We start from the raw sequence: 18,999 nt of genomic DNA on the forward strand, positions 1-18,999 counted from the left end.
CCCCGGGAGACTCTGCAGAAAACACTGCAGTTCCCCCCGCCATGGAATCTGGGGCCCCGTGTCTCTCTGAATGGGAGATCAACACTCTGCCCTTCTCATTTCTTCTAAATCCAACAATTACAATAACGCAGGGAAATTAAATGCAAGAGGTGCAACGCACACGCCAGGAAAGCTAAATGAGCATTCCCTCAGCAGAGAGAACCCACGCGGGGTGCCAGTGCCAGGTCAGAGTGACGGGGTGCCACCCTCACGCACACTGCCTTGTGGGACCGCGTAGCCCGGCAGGCCTGCTGCACTTTCTCCCTCTTGCAATGATTGACTCCCAGCCCAGAGTACTTCAACCAAGGGTCCCTCTGTAAGTCTTATTTATTCACTCCTGTACAGAGCACAGCTTCTTTAACCCTTGGAGCCTGGGTCCTCTCTGAAATTCAGGCTCCCACAGCCTCCTCCTGGCTCTGTGTAAGAGTTCAGGCAGCTCCCTCCTTGTGCCGAGAATCCCTCTGCCCAACTCCTGGGCCCTATGTACTATAAGCTAAGCCGCCTTCTCCTCCCAGTGTCTCTCTAGGATCTTCTCTCGCTAAGAGCACCCTGGTAGCCGTTTATCCAGTCCAGGTGCTAGCTGCCAACCAGCCACCCAGGCAGTTAGTTACTTACAGGTGAGCTGAGAAGGGCTTGTTCTCCTTAACAAAGCCTGTTGTGGATAGACTGGGCCCTGATTCCCCTTAAAGGGGTCAGCCCCCTGTGTCAATAAGGCATTAAAATGAGTCCCATAGAAAACAGTACAAAACCCTGCATGGTCTCAAGGGAACCCTGAATCTGAATCAACTTTAGGTGCACACTGTGCATAAAGGTTCCATTTGGAAGCGGTTTATAGAGAGCTAACGAAGGCTAAGTAGATATTTTAAGAACTGTTAATCGGTTGCTGTAGATTGTTATAGAGACCAATAGATGTGTGGGTGGCTTGCACCCCTGGCCAACAGCCTTCCATAACCCCGGCTGCTGATGGGCTTATAACCACCTCTAATACACACTGCTGACCTCTGGGACACGTTTATAACAGACTTTAGTAACCTCATACAAGCCATCTATTAACAGCACCTACCTATAAAGTGTGACCAAATTTCCTGCATTTAACATCTGCAGCTGAACACCGTCCCACGTGGGCTCTGGCCTCTCACAGGTTCATTGTCCTGCCCTGATGCAGCCACCTTGTTAATAGCACCATTCACTGCAAGTGACCCCTGCGCAGAATGGCAGCACGAGGCACAGGCTGCTCCTATCAGGGGCACCTCTAGCAATTTCGCTGCCCCAAGCACGGCGGCACGCGGCGGGGGGCGCTCTGGCGGTCGCCGGTCCCGCGGCTCCGGTGGAGCATCCACAGGCACGCCTGCGGGAGGTCCACCAGAGCTGCCTGCCGCCCTCCTGGCGACCGGCAGAGCGCCCCCCGTGGCGTGCCGCCCCAAGCACGCGCTTGGCGGGCTGGGGCCTGGAGCCGGCCCTGGCTCCTATGTCCCCTTCGCCCCGTAAGGGACCTTACGAGGGGCCTGCTCCAGCTCCCAGTGAAGTCAGAGTCTCCCGTGATTTCAGTGGGACTTGGATCAGGCCCTGAGTCCTTACCCCAGTGCAGGGAGAAGGACCAGGCCAGCTGGCCTATGTCTGTGCAGATCTTCTGCTCATTCCCCTCCCCACAGCAGGGGGCTGCAGTGGAGGATGGACTCCATTCCTCTAGCCCCCTGGGACCCATGCCAGTGCCCAGGCTTAGGGTGGCCCCACTCCCTCTCCAGCTCTGTGACCTAAATTCTCTCTAAGCTGTGTGGCCATGCAGCAGCCTATTAAGCACTGTGCAGGCGCTCAGGGCTGCAGCACGGAGAGGCGCCTCTCCCCCAGCCCTGGACCTGCTGCGGTGGGGAGAGGCGCCTCTCCCCCAGCCCTGGACCTGCTGCGGTGGGGAGAGGCGCCTCTCCCCCGCCCTGGATCTGCTGCGGTGGGGAGAGGCCCCGCCCCCCCAGCCCAGGACCCGCAGCAGCGGGGAGAGGCGCCTCTCCCCCACCCTGGACCTGCTGCGGCGGGGAGAGGCGCCACTCCCCCCCCCTGGCCCTGCTGCGGCGGGGAGAGGCGCCTCTCCCCCACCCTGGACCTGCTGCGGCGGGGAGAGGCGCCTCTCCCCCACCCTGGACCTGCTGCGGTGGGGAGAGGCGCCTCTCCCCCAGCCCTGGACCTGCTGCGGCGGGGAGAGGCGCCTCTCCCCTGCTGGCCCCAGCCCAGCCCCGGATCTGCCACAGCCGAGTCCCAACCCAGGCCAGCCTGGACCTCCCGCAGACGGGGAAGAGGCACCTGGTCTCAACCCAACCCAGCCCCGGAGCTGCCATGGCAGGGAGAGGCACCTCTCCCCCATCAGCTCAGGTGCTGCTGCCATAGTCTGGGGCAGCCTGCACCCCAAACCCCCCATCCCCGACCTCACCCCAGAGCCCACCCCCCCCTCCAGCCCAACGCTCTGCCCCAGTCCTGAGCCCCTCATCCCCAGCCCCACCGCAGAGCCTGCACTCGCAGCCGGAGACCTCACCCCCCACTGTTCCCCCCCACATCCCAACCCTCTGTCCCCCCCACACACACACAGCCTGCACCCCCAGCTGGAGCCCTCACCCCTCTGCCCCAGCCCTGAGCCCCCTCCCCCACTGCAAACCCCTCAGCCCCACCCCCACCACATACACTTTGTTATGTGCCCTAAGGTGGACACATCACCTCTATATTGGCGCACATAACAAAAGTCATTCTGCACATGGGTGGGAAAAATTAGTGACTCAGCCCATTTGCTGAGTGATGCTCTGGGCATTCATCGATTGGCCACATCCCAATCTGCCCAAGGCCGGGCAGGGCCCTGTTTCCTCGCAGTGACCTTGCACCAGGGCACAGGATATTCCAACACCTGCTCCCAGAGCTGCTAGGCACCTCCCTTCCCTGCAGCCTCTGATAAAGGGGAGTATTAAAGGGCCCTTGGTCCTTGTGGTCCCTGTGACCAAGATGCTGAGGCTGCTGATCCCCGTTCTGCTTGTGGCTGGTGGTAAGAAACGGGCGAGAGCGAAGACTCTTTCCTCTGCCCCAGCGCCCTGCCTCGGGCACATACGGAAGGAAGGAAGAAGGCCCTTCGTGCCCTCTGCAGCCCCAGGACACACACAGCTCCCCTTGGCCCCTTGTGCCTAGCCCCCCGGTGCCCCTCAACCTCGTGGAGGTTGTGCATGGTGCTGTCAGGGGAACGGGCCCTGGTGCCTGCCTCAGTTGGATCAGGAGGGGATGAGACCCTGGGTGGGCCTACACTGGGCAAGGTAACCATCCAGGGCTGCCCAGAGGATTCAGGGGGCCTGGGGTCTCTGGCGACGGGGGGCCCCCGCCACTGAATTGCCGCCAAAGACCCGGCGCAGAAAAAGCCCCGTGAGAGTTTTCTGGGGCCCCCGGAGCAAGTGAAGGACCCTGCTCCAGGGCCCCCAAAAAACTCTTGTGGGGGCCCCTGCAGGGCCCGGGGCAAATTGCCCCACTTGTCCCTCCCCCTCGGGCTGCCCTGTGACCATCCCATGGAGAGCCCGGGGCAGCACCTCAGGACTGGGGCGTGACTGGGGACGTCCAGGGTTCGGCTGGAGAGGGTGAGCTGCCATGACCACGTCTCGCTTCCCCATTGTCCAGCCTCCTCTGCTCAGCCGAAGGGTCTGGTGCCTTTGCCATCTGTGTGATGCACAGTTCTCTCCCCTTCCAGCCTGCGGGTGTGGGACACCCATCTACTCCCCCCACACAAGGGTGGTGAACGGAGAGGATGCCGTGCCGTACAGCTGGCCCTGGCAGGTGAGTGGAATCCAGCCATTGGCCGCGGTGACAGCCAATCAGCACCGAGGCTTGATGCGATCGCACCGTCTGCACTAGCGCGGGGTGTTTGGGTTCACAGCAAACTTTTTTTTTCCCCACTGAAAAATCCAGATTTGAAACCTTACCTGTGTTTGCCTTGAGTTCGATGAATTTGATTGGTCAGAAGAATATTGAAACATTTTTTGGAGCCCTCCCCAATATTTCTTTGTGAAGCTCAATGTTTCGATTTCTCAGTTCAAAGTGAATCTTTCAAAAGTACGTCCAGTTATTAAAAAAAATTAAAAACATTTTCAAACACTGAAAAGCAAAATGAAATATTTCATTTGACCCGTCACGGGTCCATGGGCCTGCCCTGACACGGCTGCAGCGTTATCAATTTCTTCTTCAACTGTTTAGGTTTCCTAAAAATCTGGAAAAAAAATCACTTTGGGTGGATACGAAATTCCCCCCACCCCCAAATTTTGGAGCAGCTAAAAAACTCCATTATTCACCCTGCTGTAATCTCCCCAGGACTGGGGGTTGCAGGGGTTAGACCTGCAGAGTTGCTCTGACCACACCAAGCTCTTGTGGTGATGGACAGGCTAAGCAAAGGGGGTGGGGGTGGGGGTGGCTTGAATAGTGTCCCGTTTATGGAGCAAAGGAGAGCTAAAGGGACAGGAAACTCCATCTTCTTCATCCCTTCTCCTCATGGCTGGATTGAGGAAGCCAAACTCGCCCTTGGTTTAACACCCCGCCCTGCAGTCCTTAGGCAACCCCCCGCTGACCTTACAGTTTGAGAGAACAAGTCCCACCTCTGATGTGCATGAAATTCTAGCAGCTGTTTTATCCGGATCCCAGCTTGTGCCTATTGCAGGTCCCGCCGTGTGCATTCCATGGCCCCTACCGATAGACTGGGCAGCCCAAGGCCAGGCTTGGCACAAGCTTCCGGCTGTGCTTACGAGGCTGGTTTCAGACATAGCTGAGCCCCACCCTCTGAAATCAGGGCCCTGTCAAACATCAGACTTTGGGCTCCAGCTCACAGCAGTCTGGGGAGGGCACGGCGGATTCCTTGCCTTTGAGTTTCTTAGCAGTTCTGTGTCTGTGCCCATGTTCCAGCCCATGGCACTGATGGGCACAGGGAGAAGCAAAAAAGCCCTACAATTCACTGGGAAGGGGCAGCAGGGCTCTGCCAGGGGGTGGGCGTGAGGGAGTGCCAGTGGGAGCCAGAGACTAGCTGCTCCCCTCAACTCCCAGGGCATTTCTGAGTGACAGTCCACATGGGTCAGCCCCTCGGTGCCTGCTGCCCTCTGGTGCTGTGTGAGCAGGGAGAGGGTTTGCCCCGTCAGACTGTGTGCCATGGTAACTCCACTGTGTGTAACCACAGCCCCCCAGAGAGCAGCCTGCCTCCACAGCCGGGCCAGGCCATGCTAGCACTCCGATGGGCCATGGTCTCTGGCTGTTTCAGTGGGTGGCTAACCCCAAAGCTCCCACTGTTCAGAGCCTCCCCACAGTGGAGCCAGAAGATGGGGAGCCCTGGAGCTCCATAGCAGGTCCCCCACTGCCCTGTCTTGTCTCCTGGCAGATCTCCCTGCAGTACGAGAGGGATGGTGCTTTCCATCACACCTGCGGGGGAACCCTCATTGCTCCCACATGGGTCATGACGGCTGCGCACTGCATCTCGTAAGCCTCCTCCTCTTCCGATTGCCTAAAATTTAATGCGGCCGATGCACCATGGGGTCTTGGGGCAGGAGCCACAGGGCCCAGGTCTGCCATGGAGCCCTGTAACTGACACGCTCTGCAGCCTGGGGCACGTCCCTCCATGAAAAGGCTAACACAGTCCTGGGGTGCATCAGGCGAGGTATTTCCAGCAGAGACGGGGAAGTGTTAGTACCATTATACAGGGCACTGGTGAGACCTCATCTGGAGTATTGTGTGCAGTTCTGGTCTCCCATGTTTAAGACAGATGAATTCAAACTGAACAGGTGCAGAGAAGGGCTAGTAGGATGATCTGAAGAATGGAAAACCTACCTTAGGAGAGGAGACTCACAGAGCTTGGCTTGTTTAGCCTAACCAATAGAAGGCTGAGGGGAGATACGATTGCTCTCTATATCAGAGGGATAAATACCGGGGAGGGAGAGGAGCTATTTAAGTTAGGCACCAACGTGGACCCCAGAACAAATGGATATAAACTGGCCATCAACAAGTTTAGGCTTGAAATTAGACGAAGGTTTCTAACCATCAGAGGAGTGAAGTTCTGGGGCAGCCTCCCAAGGGGAGGAGTAGGGGCAAAAAACCTGACTGGCTTCAAGACTGAGTCTGATAAACTTATGGAGGGGATGGTATGACAGGACTGCCTGCAATGGCATGTGGCCCATCGGCAATGGCCAGTAGCAAAAATCCCCAGCTGCTGGAGATGGGACAGTAGGTGGGGAGGGCTCTGCGTTATGACAGAGAATTCTTTCCAGGTGTCTGGCTGGTGGGTCTTGCCCACATGCTCAAGGTCTAACTGATCACTATATTTGGGGTCGGGAAAGAATTTTCCCTGGGTCAGGTTGGCAGAGACCCTGGGGGAGGTTTTCACTTTCCTCTGCAGCATGGGGCATAAGGTCACTTGCAGGTTTAAACTAGTGTAAATGGTGAATTCTCTGTCATTTGAAATCTTTAAACCACGATTTGAGGATGTCAATAACTCAGCCAGAGCTTAGGGATCTATTACAGGAGTGGGTGGGTGAGGTTCTGTGGCCTGCGAGGTGCATGATCAGACTAGCTGATCACGCTGGTCCCTTCCCTCTTCAGTAAGCGTATCTGAGTAAGAATATACATGACCACTTTAAACCTAGCCAGTGTCCCTTAAGTGACTTCCCACAAGGTGTCAGAGCATGTTAGGATTAGAGCTGAGTGGGTCTAATATTTATTTAATTTTCTTTCTTGATATAGGAATTAGGTACCGTGCTCCTGTCTGATAGTTTCTAAGTTATTATCTACAAAAACACTGGAGTTTACAGTTGCCTAAGTACCCCCTGGAATCATAGTTAAAGTTGCGCCCCCCCCCCCAATCTGAAATGGTGCCCCTGTGGGCAGGCACAGAATGTGCCCCCCCCCAGCCATGCACGGCCCCATTGGCCTGACTGGAGCCACCCGCCCCAAATGTAGTCAAACGACACCTATGTCAGCCCCCATTCTGGGTTCCCCACCCAAGCAGAGTCTTTCAGAGACATTCCCCTTTTCCTGGGACCTGATTCCTTTAGTTCATCCGCTTAGTGAGGCCGTGGACCTTTTAAAAGCCTCCCAGCCCCTCCCTCCAGGAGCTCCTCCTTCAGCTGAGCTCTGGGAGCCCCTTAACAGGCCTAATGCTTGTTAACCAATTAGCTGCTGAGCACCTCACTACTGGGGAGAGGGGGTTCAGGATAGGTTCAGTCTCCTTACAGAAGACCATCAGGGGTAGAGTGGCCCTGACTTTCCTTCGAGGGGCCAGTCCGGCCACGACAGTGTCCCTGCGCTGTGTGTCCCCGCGTGAGGGGCTGGCTGGGCCCCGAGTGCCCAGGCTGGGATGGGCCAGCTGGGGGGTGCTGCTGCTGCTGCTGATCAGGGCTAGAGGCCAACACAGGGAGTAGGGTGATGTCTCCTGCATGGTGTGCAGGACTCAGCCCCCTCTGAGTCCCAAGGGGGCACTGCAGGCTGCCCCCCGCTGCAATCCCTGGGCTGTCCCCTCACAGGCTCTTGGGGGTTTCCTTCCAGTACATCCCGCACCTACGAGGTGGTGCTGGGGGAGTACGACAGGAGCGTAGCAGAGGGCTCTGAGCAGCGCATCCCGGTGAATCCTGAGGACATCTTCGTCCACCCTCGCTGGAACTCCATCTGCGTGGCCTGCGGGTAAGGCAATGCAGGCGCGTGCCAGGCTGCGGCTGCCCGCCCTTCTGCGCTGCCTGGGGCTGGCAGGGCTCCCAGGGAGGGCAGCGGCAGACGGGGAACAGTCTGTTATCCGAACGGCTTGGGAGGGAAAGACACACACAGAGCTGTTCCCATGTCGCCGGTGCCCTGGGCAGCACCCTGCAGGCCGGCGGGTGCTGAGGGGCTGCAGAAGCCAGCAGGGGAATAGTGTGGCTTTATCTGCCACGCTGGCTCCATGGCCATGGGCTCCGCTCATAGCAGAGCAGGCCCTGGGCAGGCCTGTGACCCAACCTGGCTGGGGTCTTCGTCCTGATCAGCACACACTGCCCTTCCTTTGGGACGGGACCGGTGAGGGGGCTGCGGGCTCTCTTTGCCAAGCTCTGTGCCAGGGACATATTGCAGAGTGGCAGCCGGGTTAGTCTGTATCCGCAAAAAGCACAGGAGCACTTGTGGCACCTTAGAGACTAACACATTTATTTGAGCATAAGCTTTCGTGGGCTACAGCCAGGGGTGAAAGTAACGTACAGGACTTACCGGTACTGCCGGAGTCCTGAGGGGGTGTGGCCTCAATCAGAAGGGGCGGGGCCTCTCAAGATTTAAAGGCCCTGGGGAACCAGCTGTGGCTGGGAGACCCAGAGCCTTTAAATCAACCAGGGGCTCCCAGCTGCAGAGGTGGCTGGGAGCCCCCCGGGGCTCAGAGGCAAATTAAAGGGCCCGGGGCTCTGGCTGCTGCGGGGAGCCCTGAGCTTTGCAGGGCTGGGGCAGGGATTTAAAGGGCCCAGAGCTCCTGCTGCTGAGGGAAGCCCGGAGCCCTTTAAATCCTGGCCCCAGCCCGGCCGCCAGAGCCGTGGTTGGGATTGAAAGGGCTCTGGGCTGCCCGCAGCGGAGGGGAGCTCTGAGCCCTTTAAATCTCAGCCGTGGCCATGATTTAAAGGGCTCAGAGCCCGTGGGCAGCCCAGAGCCCTTTCAATCCCTGCCGTGGAAGTCGATGCGGTCCAGCACAGTGTACTGGCTCTTGCCGGTATGCCGTACCAGACCGGACCGGCTTACTTTCACCTCTGCTGGGGAGGGAATGGGATAGATTTGAACTTGGAAATGGTTCCTGATTTTGATTGTGTTTAGGAGATCCCCTCATCCTAGGGGCAGAAAAGAACTGCCCCTGCCATGGTCACACACACCCAACAACAACTGGGAGTGAAATTAACAAGGACATGGGTGGCAGGTTATATGGGCTCAAGGTGCCCGAGCACCAATATTCAAGACTGGGGGCTCTGCTCCACCAATATTTGGAGCTGGGTTTCTTCCCTGGCCCTGCCTGGAGCGGGCCCTGGCCCCCCCGTCCCGGAGTGTCGTCCCCCCCCTCCGCCTCGGAGCTTCCCTGCCTGAAAAAACACAGCCCGTGTCTCTCCCTTGCTTGTGCTGCCGGCTGCCTGCCGCTGCTTCTGCCTCAGGCTGTAGAGAGCAGCGGCCAGCAGACTGTTGGAGCACCTGGGGAGGGGGGGAGAGGAGGGGGGAGGAGGCACACACGTGCCTGGCAGTCCTCTCTCTCCCGTCCCCGGCACCCACCTGGAGGAGACGGCAAGGGGACTTCCAGCCAGGAGATGGACATCTGGGGTGGACCTCACTCACCTGAGCAGCTGCTGGGGCTTCGGTGAGGTTTGACCCTGTGATCCACCCCCTCCCCCCCGCAGCCTCCACTCCTGCCCAGTGCTGGGCAAAGGGCAGCCCCACCCCCAGTGAGGCTCGGGCGAGGGGCAGCAGGCTGCAGCAGGGGAGGAAGGAAGCCACATGTGATGGAAATCCCCCCCCAGCACCCACCCACCCACCACAGGGGAGATGGGGATGGGGGACTTCCTAGACCTGAGTAGCTGGGCCTTGTGTGATTTTTGTGACACCCTGCCCCCCCCCCCCCCGAGCCACCACCCTGCAGTCCCCACTCCTGCCCCACACTGGGCACGGGGCAGCCCCATCCCCCATCCCCAGTGAGGCTATGGTGAGGGGCAGCAGCAGGGGAGGCCACACGTGATGGCAACCCTCCCCCCCCCCCCGGCACCCACCCTAGGGGAGGCGAGTGAGCTTTCTGGACCTGAGAGAGTCCCTAGGAGCATGTGCAGTGACCGTGGTGCAGAGTGAGTGTGCTGCCGGGGTGGGCGGGGGGGGGGAGGGGGGAAGAGGAGGGGTCCCTCCCCTGGAGCTTGCTGCTGCCAGTGTGTGTGGGGGGAGTCCTCTCTGGCCCTAGCCCTGGGGCAGCCTGTCTGCACCCCAAGTTCCTTATCCCCAGCCATGCCCAGAGCCTGCGCCCCCAGCACCCCAACCCTGAGCACCCTCCTGCACTGGGAACCCCTCATCCCCAGCCCCACCCCAGAGCCCTCACCTGAGGGGGAAAACGTGCCACTTAAATTTGGTGGTCAGTTTGGAGTATCATTGTGTTTAGCACAATACTTGATTATTTTACACCCTTTAAAGTATATAACTAGTCGTATACAGGTGTTACGAAGTGGGAATGTTCTTAATGTTTTCTCTGAATACTGTGTGGGTGCCTCAGTCTCCTCTCTGCGTTTCTCAAGGATCTAGATGGTGGGATAAGGGGGTGTGATTGTTGTAGAGCCCTAGAGGGACAGTGTGAGCTGTCTGCACAGAGAATGGCTGAAACCCTGTCTCCGGGCAACTGATGGCCTGGGCCACTCTCCTGCAAGCTGCCAACTGAAGGTGTTCGAGAACAAAGAGATCATGTGGCCTCCTAATGCCTGGAAAAGAGACAAAGGCCAGAGGAGGGAGTGTCAGTGTCTGTGCAGACTTCTGGGAAGCGCATGGTGTGGAAGGGGATGCTGGGATGCTTTGGAACTACTCCATTCAAAGCCAGTCAGGACTCTGGGGGAGCCTCCTCTCTCTGAGCATACTGTCTGCAGGGCAAGAAGCTTACACCTTCCTGGGTCTGACCTCGGAACATTCAGCATCCCCTTCCACACCGTGTGCTTTCCACAGCGAGTCTGCCCAGGCGGGTCCTGGGGCAACCAGAGGTCCCTGCACCCCAACTCCGCAGTCAGACGTGACTCTCAGCCAGACGGTAAAACAGAAGGTTTATTAGATGACAGGATCACAGTCCAAAACAGAGCTTGTAGGTACAGAAAACAGGACCCCTCAGTCAGGTCCATCTTAGGGGGTGGGGAGCCCAGACCCAAGTTATGGATGTCTCCCCATTTCCCCAGCCAGCTTCAAACTGACACTCCCTCCTCTGACCTTTGTGTCTGTTCTGGACAAGGAGGCCACCTGATCTCTTTGTCCCCAACACCTTCAGTTGGCATCTTGCAGGGGAAACTGAGGCACCCACACAGTATTCAGAGAAAATATTAAGAACATTCCCACTTCATCACAACAGGTGCAACAAAATATAATACTGTATATTGAAGTAGGCAAGTGCTGCTTCTGACTTTCCACTTTTAATTGACCCTTGTAATCTTGTGGTGCCAATGCGTTGTAGCTTCATTTTATATCGGCTTACAGGGCGGGAGCAGGGCGGGGCACCAATAAAAATTATACAAACCTGCCGCCTATGAACAAGGATGCCAGAAACGGCTCCTAACTCTGGGCACTGAACTGCACAGGGAACAGCTGAGTTTAAACTGTTCTTTTGCAGGCAGCAGCAGCAGGCATCTCAGCCAGTGTCCCTACTGCAAGCTAGAGCCTAGAGGAGAACCCCTGCTGGGGGGGGGGGGGAATGCAGAGCCTTGTCTGCAGCCTGGCTGGAGGAGGGGGAGGGAGAAGCCGAGAAACCAATGTGACAGTGAGTTTTCCCCTTCCACCTGCTTTTATTAGCTCTGGATTTAGGCTGTGCAGCCAAATGCTTGTATTTGTTGTGTATATTAGTATTGGAGAGATCCCCCCATCCCAGGGGCAGAAAAGGACTGCCCCTGCCATGGTCAAACACACCCTCCCCTCGACCCCCTCCCCCCAGCTACTGTGAGTGAAATTAACAAGGAGGCCAGAAACCGAGCCCTGGGGGCTGAACCATCAGGGAACAGCTGAGTTTAAACTATTCTTATACAGGGAGCAGGCTTCTCTCTCCCTCCCTCAGTCAGTCTCCTTTTCTTACGGTCCTCCGTACCGGCCCGTACCAGCTTACTTTTACCTCTGGCTACAGCCCACTTCATGGGATGCATAGACTGGAACATACAGCAAGAAGATATTTATACATAGAGAGAACATGAAAAGGTGGAAGTAGCCAGACCAACTGGAAGAGGCCAATCAATTGAGATGAGCTGTCGTCGGCAGGAGAAAAAAAACTTTTGAAGTGATAACCGAGATGACGCATAGAAGGTTTGAGGATACTTAACATGGGGAAATAGATTCAATGTGTGTAATGGCCCAACCATTCCCAGTCCCTGTTCAAACCTAAGTGCCACCTTCAGGCCTGTCACTGAGTGGTTAGAGAGGCTGAAGTGTTCTCCCACTGCTTTTTGAATGTTATGATTCCCGGTGAAGTGGGCTGTAGCCACCGAAGCTTATGCTCAAATAAATGTGTTAGTCTCTAAGGGACGTATCATCCCCCTTTGGTGCAAGGGGTGGGTTTTTAGCCCTAGGCAGTGATGTCTTCAATCCATGGAGCAGGAGAGCAGCCCCCCCTGGCCCCCTCCTGCTGCCCTGGGGGGACACCTCGAGCGCAGTCTCCAGGCCTCGCTGGTTAGGCTGCCCACAAGGGGGGTCTGTCATGCTGTGGACACCTGTCCCCCAGAGACCTGGACTGAGCCCCGAGCCAATAAGAGCTGTCGCCCTGTGACATCCTTGGCGTCTCGCTTGGTCTGCTGGTGGACGGCTCCATGGCCAGACCCCCGAGCCACCCGCCCTTCCAGTGAGCTCTGACTCCTTCTCTTGCAGCAATGACATCGCCCTGCTCAAGCTGTCCCGGAGTGCCGAGCTGAACGACGCAGTGCAGCTGGGCTGCCTCCCGCCTGCAGGCGAGGTCCTGCCCAACGACTATCCCTGCTACATCACTGGCTGGGGACGCCTCTCCAGTACGTGCCCGGGGGGCTCTGCGCTGGACAGCTCTCTCATGGGAAAGCACAAGGGCAGCCACGCTGGGGTGCATCGCTTGGGGACGCATTAGTTCATTGTCCCTCTGGGTGGGTTCCTTCTCCGCTAGCACTGAGAGGCCTCAGAGATCCAGCCCCGGAGACCAGTCTCCACAAATGAAGTGCAGCATGGGCAGCTCAGGGTTTCTTCCACATGCATTGCCCCTTGCCAGTGTGCCTCGATCCTGGCCTAGGGGGGCCTCCTCCAGGGGCACCAGGGAAGCTGCCAATTTGTGTCACCAGAACTAGTTATTCTAGAACATGGTCACCTTCCCCCTACGAGCTGGATGGGCACCCGCCCTCCATCAGACAGCAGTGAGCGTTGACTGGTACCCGTGTGGGAGGGCGTCAAGCTGGGGAGGAAGGGGTGACAGGTTCCCTAGCTCATCACCAGCTCCTCCAACCAGCCCAGGCTCTCTCTGGTTCTGTCGGAAAGTCAAGAGCAGCAGGAGCCAAACATCACCTAGGGCCTTCTCCTGCAAGGTGCCGAGTGCTCCCAGCACCCACTGACTTCGATTGGAACTGAAGGTGATCAACAGCTCCCAGGGGTGCTCAGTGCTGCATGGGATTGAGCTCCAAATGAGACAGGAGAGGTGGCACTCGAACCCAGTGCCTGGGCTTGGTGTCACTGAGGAAGGGTGCATCTTCCGTTTGCAGCTGGCGGGTCCCTCCCTGAGAAGCTGCAGCAGGCTCTGCTCCCGGTGGTGGACTACGCACACTGCACCCAGAGTGACTGGTGGGGCAGCATCGCTATCAGAAAGAGCATGGTCTGCGCCGGCGGGGACATCAGATCAGGCTGCAACGTGAGTAGAAAGAGAGCGGCAGAAAATTTGGGTGCAGCGCTGGCTCGTGTGTGCATATGATCTGTCTGACCAAATTACTGCATCTGATGCAGGCACCCACTAGTCAAACATACAGTGGTGACTCAGCTGTTACCGGGGTGGGGGGGGGACATGCTTTGTCGCTGTTGTAGGCAGCACTCACTGCACCCACCAAAGATGTACAGGAAGGTTGCAGGAGGCAGAAACTCATCTCCACGTAGCTGTGCAGCCTGCACCCAGCTTTGAAAGGCAAAGCCCATTAGAATAGCTCAGCAAGGAACGTTCAGGGAATGATTTATCCATGTTTCTCTGCTCATCAGTTGCCAGGATGGGAAATTCTGAAGTGTGATTCATAGTAATTTCACCCTTTCTCCCGGTAATCAGCTGATGCCTGCAGTTTGGGCTGTAGCTATCACACCCAGACACACAACAGGCAGCTGGCACTGCCAGCACAGCACAGATCGACTGTAAAACTGACAGCGTCTGGTCTGTTAGTTAGTTACATGTCAGCCAGTCAAGGAGGAGAAACCAGAGCAGTGAGGCTGGAACACCAGCGCTATGTGATTTGTAAACGGTACAAATATCAGGTTGGAAATTTGCTTTGAGCATCTGAGTGAAGAGCTCCCATTCACCCGCCCAGGCGTAGGTAACACTCCTGCTCAGACATTCCTGCAGGGCTGATGCCAAAGCCTTGTCTTTGTTCGCCTAATCCCATGGGGCGGAGAGGTCAGACTCAGCTGCACTGGAATGTTTTCCTCCTCTCAGCCTGACCAATTCACAGCCAGCTCTGGGTGAGAGAGTTCAAGGTACTGGTTAGGCCTCCTTGCGGTGACAGCCGTGGAGATGGCCCCAGTGGACTGGACTTCGCCCCCAGAGCCTGGTGTGCAGCTGTAGCAGGCAGCGAGTGAGGGATCAGGGATCTGACTCGCCCTTACCCATGGGGGCTGTCTGTCTTTCAGGGTGACTCTGGTGGCCCCCTTAACTGCCAGGCCTCTGATGGGAGATGGCAGGTGCACGGCATCGCCAGCTTTGTCTCGTCCCTTGGGTGCAACGCCTTAAAGAAACCCACTGTCTTCACCCGCGTCTCCGCCTTCGATGACTGGATTGCAGAGGTGAGCCCCCAGCCATGTTACTGCGCGGCAGCGGGAGGGAGGTCTGTTCCTGGAGAGGGTCAGGGAGAAATCCGAAGGCCGGGCAGGGGGTCCTGGGACGGGACAGACGGACAATGTTTGGGGGCTCTCTCCAGGAACAGAATTTGAGTCTGGTGCAGGCCCCTTGAGTGTGGTGTCCTCCTGGGGCTCTGCGCCGAGCTCAGTGCCATGGGCCCCATCCAGAGATCACAGCCAGCTGCCCTGCACACAGCACTGAGCAAGCGGGACCCCGGGGTCATGTGACATCACCTTTGGTCCCCCTTGTGCCTCACCTCTTCCAGCAGCCCATGTCACTGCAGAGCAAAATAAGGAACAGCTGAGTCTGGCCTGCAAAGGGGTTTCTGTAAGATCTGGAGCCTGGAAGAGCTGGTCTCAGCACAGCAGATACTGGAGACAAACTAGCTTGGATGTGCTTCTCCGCTGACACGTGTGATGACCCTGGAGCCTGCTGGGAGCCATCATTTTGGGCACACAGCCCAGAGCCACAAGCAGGATGCTCAGTGGCCTGCAGCACCAACCACCCAGCTCTAGGGATGGTTTGAGACAGAACATCTGGCTTGGCTGTGGCTGGAGGCAGGCAGAGGGAGGTGTTGGGGGGGCAGCATGGCCTAGTGGCTGAAGCACGCACCTGCAAACTGGAGTTTCTGCACTGTGCTCCCAGCTCTGCTGCCCTGTGCTCTGGCTGACGCCTTGGGGCTGGATTTGGATCTCACTGCTCCCAGGGTCAGAGTTCCTCTGGCGTCAGGGCCAGGCTCCCCTCTCAGTTACACCAGGGCGTCTGCTGCAGTGGGGGGCATGGCGCTCTGGATTTACACCTGTGTAACTCAGGGCACAAACTGGCCCAGACAAACTCCACAAATGTCAAACCAGCGTCACTGAGAGCAGGCCTGGGCCTTGGGGGCCTCAGTTTTCCTAGCAGATGATTTGGGGGCAACCGTTCCCCCTTCCTTGTTTGAGTGCAGCGAGAAGGGCAGATTGTGTCAGGAAAGGGCCTGGAGCTGGGTAACCTCTGGCGTGTGGCGGGGAGTGGACACCCCCACCCCAAACGGCGGGTCCTGGAGGAAGGGTCTGGGCCCCCCGTGCTCTCACTCCCCTGGGCGGTGGCAGCAGCGTAGAGGAAGCTGCTGGAGCCAGCGAATGGACGGTCACCAGCAGTGGGATAGTGATTTGTGGCCTGGCTGCAGGGGCTTGACGGGGTCTGCAGGACTCGGAGAGCGAGAGCTGGGGGGCTGGGGAGAGAAAGGGGAGCAGGAGGCTGAAGGGCTGAGAAGGAGAGGGGAGGGGAGAACAGGGCTGGAGGACTGAGCGGGGGGGGTGGGGTGCACAGGGGCAATGGTGACAAAATGCAGTTGTCGGTTGTCTTAGTAAAAAGTCTGGGAGCTGCTGGCCTAGAGGCGGAGGCTGATGAGCCTGCTCCAGCCTTGGCTAAGGGAAGCAGCTTTTTCAGCTCAGGCACTAGAGGTTGCTGGGTTAGTTCTGATCCCTAGGTCCCAGGTTCGAGCTATTCAGGGGCATCATGTTACACATGCAAAGGGCTTCAGAAGCCCTGGGAATACAATTTGTGCCGTAGTTTATTGTATCCTGCCCTGATATACTTTGGGTTGCTTTTCTTTCAGACCATCGCTAATAACGCATGATAAGCTGAAAGAGCCACATCTCGGAGAAACTTTCCTGGGCAGATAATAAAACAATTGTAGAAATCCCGTTGTGGGTGTATTTCTTGGGGGGCAGGGGGTTCCCTTTGTTGGGGTTAATGCAGCGCCGATAATCCCAGGGCTCTTTGCAGTTGGGCAGCATGGTGGAGGAAAGGTTGTGTAAAATGAGGAATTCTTTCTTCTGGGATTTCATGCTCTGCTCTGGTGTTCCTGTAGCTTTGAAACTGTTCTTTGAAGCCCTTCACATATACCTAGTGGGTCCAATTCTGCTCTGCATTGCATACGGGGTTGTCACTGACACCCAGGCTGGGCAGGTGTAGAATACAACCACCGGTGTGACTGAGTGGAGGAGTCCACCTTCATACCCACAGTGCACTTATGGAAGTGACACACAGGTCAGAATTTTCCAAAGAACTCAGCAGGATGGGAGCCTGGGGGATGCTGAGTTCTTATTGAAATCTAGCCTTCTATGGGAGACAAGTGCAAAGCAGGCCCTACACTGCTACGTATCCGATTATCAAAAGCACAGGCTAGAGTGTGAGGCCAGACATTTGCGGGGCTGTGGAACGCAAGAGGGACAGCTGAGCTGCTGCAGAAGAGCCCCAGTCTCTTACTCAGAACTTTAACCTGGTTTTATTTTGTCAGTGTCATTTCCCCTGGTCTCATATTACTGGTCTCACAGTCTCTGGGAGGGGAAAGCACAGTGTGTGCATCTCCTCAGTAACGGGAAAGGACAGTAAATATGGCGGGCGACCAGCTTGGCTTGACAGTGAAATCCTTGCTGATCTTAAACACAGAAAAGCAGCTTACAGGAAGTGGAAGGTTGGACAAATGACCAGGGAGGAGTATAGAACTATTGCTCAGGCATGCAGGAGTGAAATCAGAAAGGCCAAATCACACTTGGAGTTGCAGCTAGCAAGAGATGTTAAGAGTAACAAGAAGGGTTTCTTCAGGTATGTTAGCAACAAGAAGAAAGTCAAGGAAAGTGTGGGCCCCTTGCTGAATGAGGGAGGGAACCTAGTGACAGAGGATGTGGAGAAAGCTAGTGTACTCAATGCTTTTTTTGCCTCTGTCTTCACAGACAAGGTCAGCTCCCAGACAGCTGCACTCTGCAGCACGGTATGGGGAGGAGGTGACCAGCTCTCTGTGGAGAAAGAAGTAGTTTGGGACTATTTAGAAAAGCTGGACGAGCACAAGTCCATGGGGCTGGATGTGCTGCATCCGAGGGTGCTAAAGGAGTTGGCCGATGAGATTGCAGAGCCATTGGCCAGTATCTTTGAAAACTCATGGCGATCGGGAAGGTCCTGGATGACTGGAAAAAGGCTAATGTAGTGCCCATCTTTAAAAAAGGGAAGAAGGAGGATCTGGGGAACTACAGGCCAGTCAGCCTCACCTCAGTCCCTGGAAAAATCATGGAGCAGGTAATAATTGGAGATATACCAATCTCCTAGAATAGGAAGGGACCCCATCAAGTCCAGCCCCCTGCCTTTACTAGGCAAGCCAATTTTTGCCCTAGATCCCTAAGTGATCCCCTCAAGGATTGAACTCACAACTGTGGGTTTAGCAGGCCAGGGCTCAAACCACTGAGCTATACCTCCCCTCAAGGAATCAATTCTGAAGCACTTAGAGGAGAGGAAAGTGATCGTAGAATCATAGAATCATAGAATTCAAGATCAGAAGGGACCATTATGATCATCTAGTCTGACCTCCTGCAAGATGCAGGCCACATAAGCCGATCCACCCACTCCTTAGCAAGTGACCCCTGCCCCATGCTTCGGAGGAAGGCGAAAAACCTCCAGAGCCATTGCCAATCTTCCCTGGAGGAAAATTCCTTCCCGACCCCAAATATGGCGGTCAGCTGAACCCCGAGCATGTGGGCAAGACTCTCCAGCCAAACCCTCTGGAAAAGGTTATATCATACCAGGCACATAATTGACCTATTGACTAAGCCCGTTATCCTATCATACCATCCCCTCCATAAACTTATCTAGCTTAATCTTAAAGTCATGGAGGTCCTTCGCCCCACTGTTTCCCTCGGTAGACTGTTCCAGTATTGCACTCCCTGATGGTTAGAAACCGTCTAATTTCAAGCCTGAATTTCCTGACTGACAGTTTATATCCGTCGTCCTCGTGTCCACATTAGCACTGAGCTGAAATAATTCTTCTCCTTCCTGGTATTTATCCCTCTGATATATTTAAAGAGTGTAATCATATCTCCTCTTATCCTTCTCTTGGTTAAGGAAAACAAACCGAGCTCCTCAAGTCTCCTTTCATACGAAAGGCCTTCCATTCCTCGGATCATTCTAGTGGCCCTTCTTTGTACCTGTTCTAGTTTGAATTCATCCTTCTTAAACATGGGAGACCAAAACTGCACACAATACTCCAAATGAGGTCTCACCAACGCCTTATATAACGGGACTAGCACCTCCTTATCCCTACTAGAAATACCTCGCCTAATGCAACCCAAGACCGCATTAGCTTTTCCACATCACATTGCCTACTCATAGTCATCTTGCGATCAACCAGGACTCCTAGGTCCTTCTCCTCCTCCGTTACTTCCAACTGGTGCGTCCCCAGC

At 56.3% G+C, this 18,999-nt stretch overlaps 1 protein-coding gene across 1 annotated transcript; it reads left to right on the forward strand.

Annotated features, from left to right (window-relative positions):
- The first annotated feature begins 3,021 nt into the window (after positions 1–3,021).
- CELA3B (chymotrypsin like elastase 3B) lies at positions 3,022–16,420 on the forward strand. Its single transcript, XM_039509322.1, has 8 exons — positions 3,022–3,061; positions 3,749–3,834; positions 5,417–5,514; positions 7,573–7,707; positions 12,601–12,737; positions 13,452–13,597; positions 14,575–14,727; positions 16,383–16,420. Exons 1-8 carry the CDS (start codon positions 3,022–3,024, stop codon positions 16,401–16,403), a joined length of 816 nt encoding a protein of 271 aa, XP_039365256.1. The 3' UTR covers positions 16,404–16,420.
- The last annotated feature ends 2,579 nt before the right edge of the window (positions 16,421–18,999 follow it).

Source organism: Mauremys reevesii, linkage group 21, assembly GCF_016161935.1.
Source record: "Mauremys reevesii isolate NIE-2019 linkage group 21, ASM1616193v1, whole genome shotgun sequence".
Lineage (NCBI taxonomy): Eukaryota > Metazoa > Chordata > Testudines > Geoemydidae > Mauremys > Mauremys reevesii.

What these genes read in the sequence shown, in the direction of transcription:
- CELA3B (XM_039509322.1), top strand. Translation starts at nt 3,022, where the DNA reads ATGCTGAGGCTGCTGATCCCCGTTCTGCTTGTGGCTGGTG. An exon ending in ACATCAGATCAGGCTGCAAC is followed by an intron (nt 13,598 to 14,574) that starts GTGAGTAGAAAG and finishes TCTGTCTTTCAG; the next exon opens with GGTGACTCTGGTGGCCCCCT. An exon ending in TCGATGACTGGATTGCAGAG is followed by an intron (nt 14,728 to 16,382) that starts GTGAGCCCCCAG and finishes CTTTTCTTTCAG; the next exon opens with ACCATCGCTAATAACGCATG.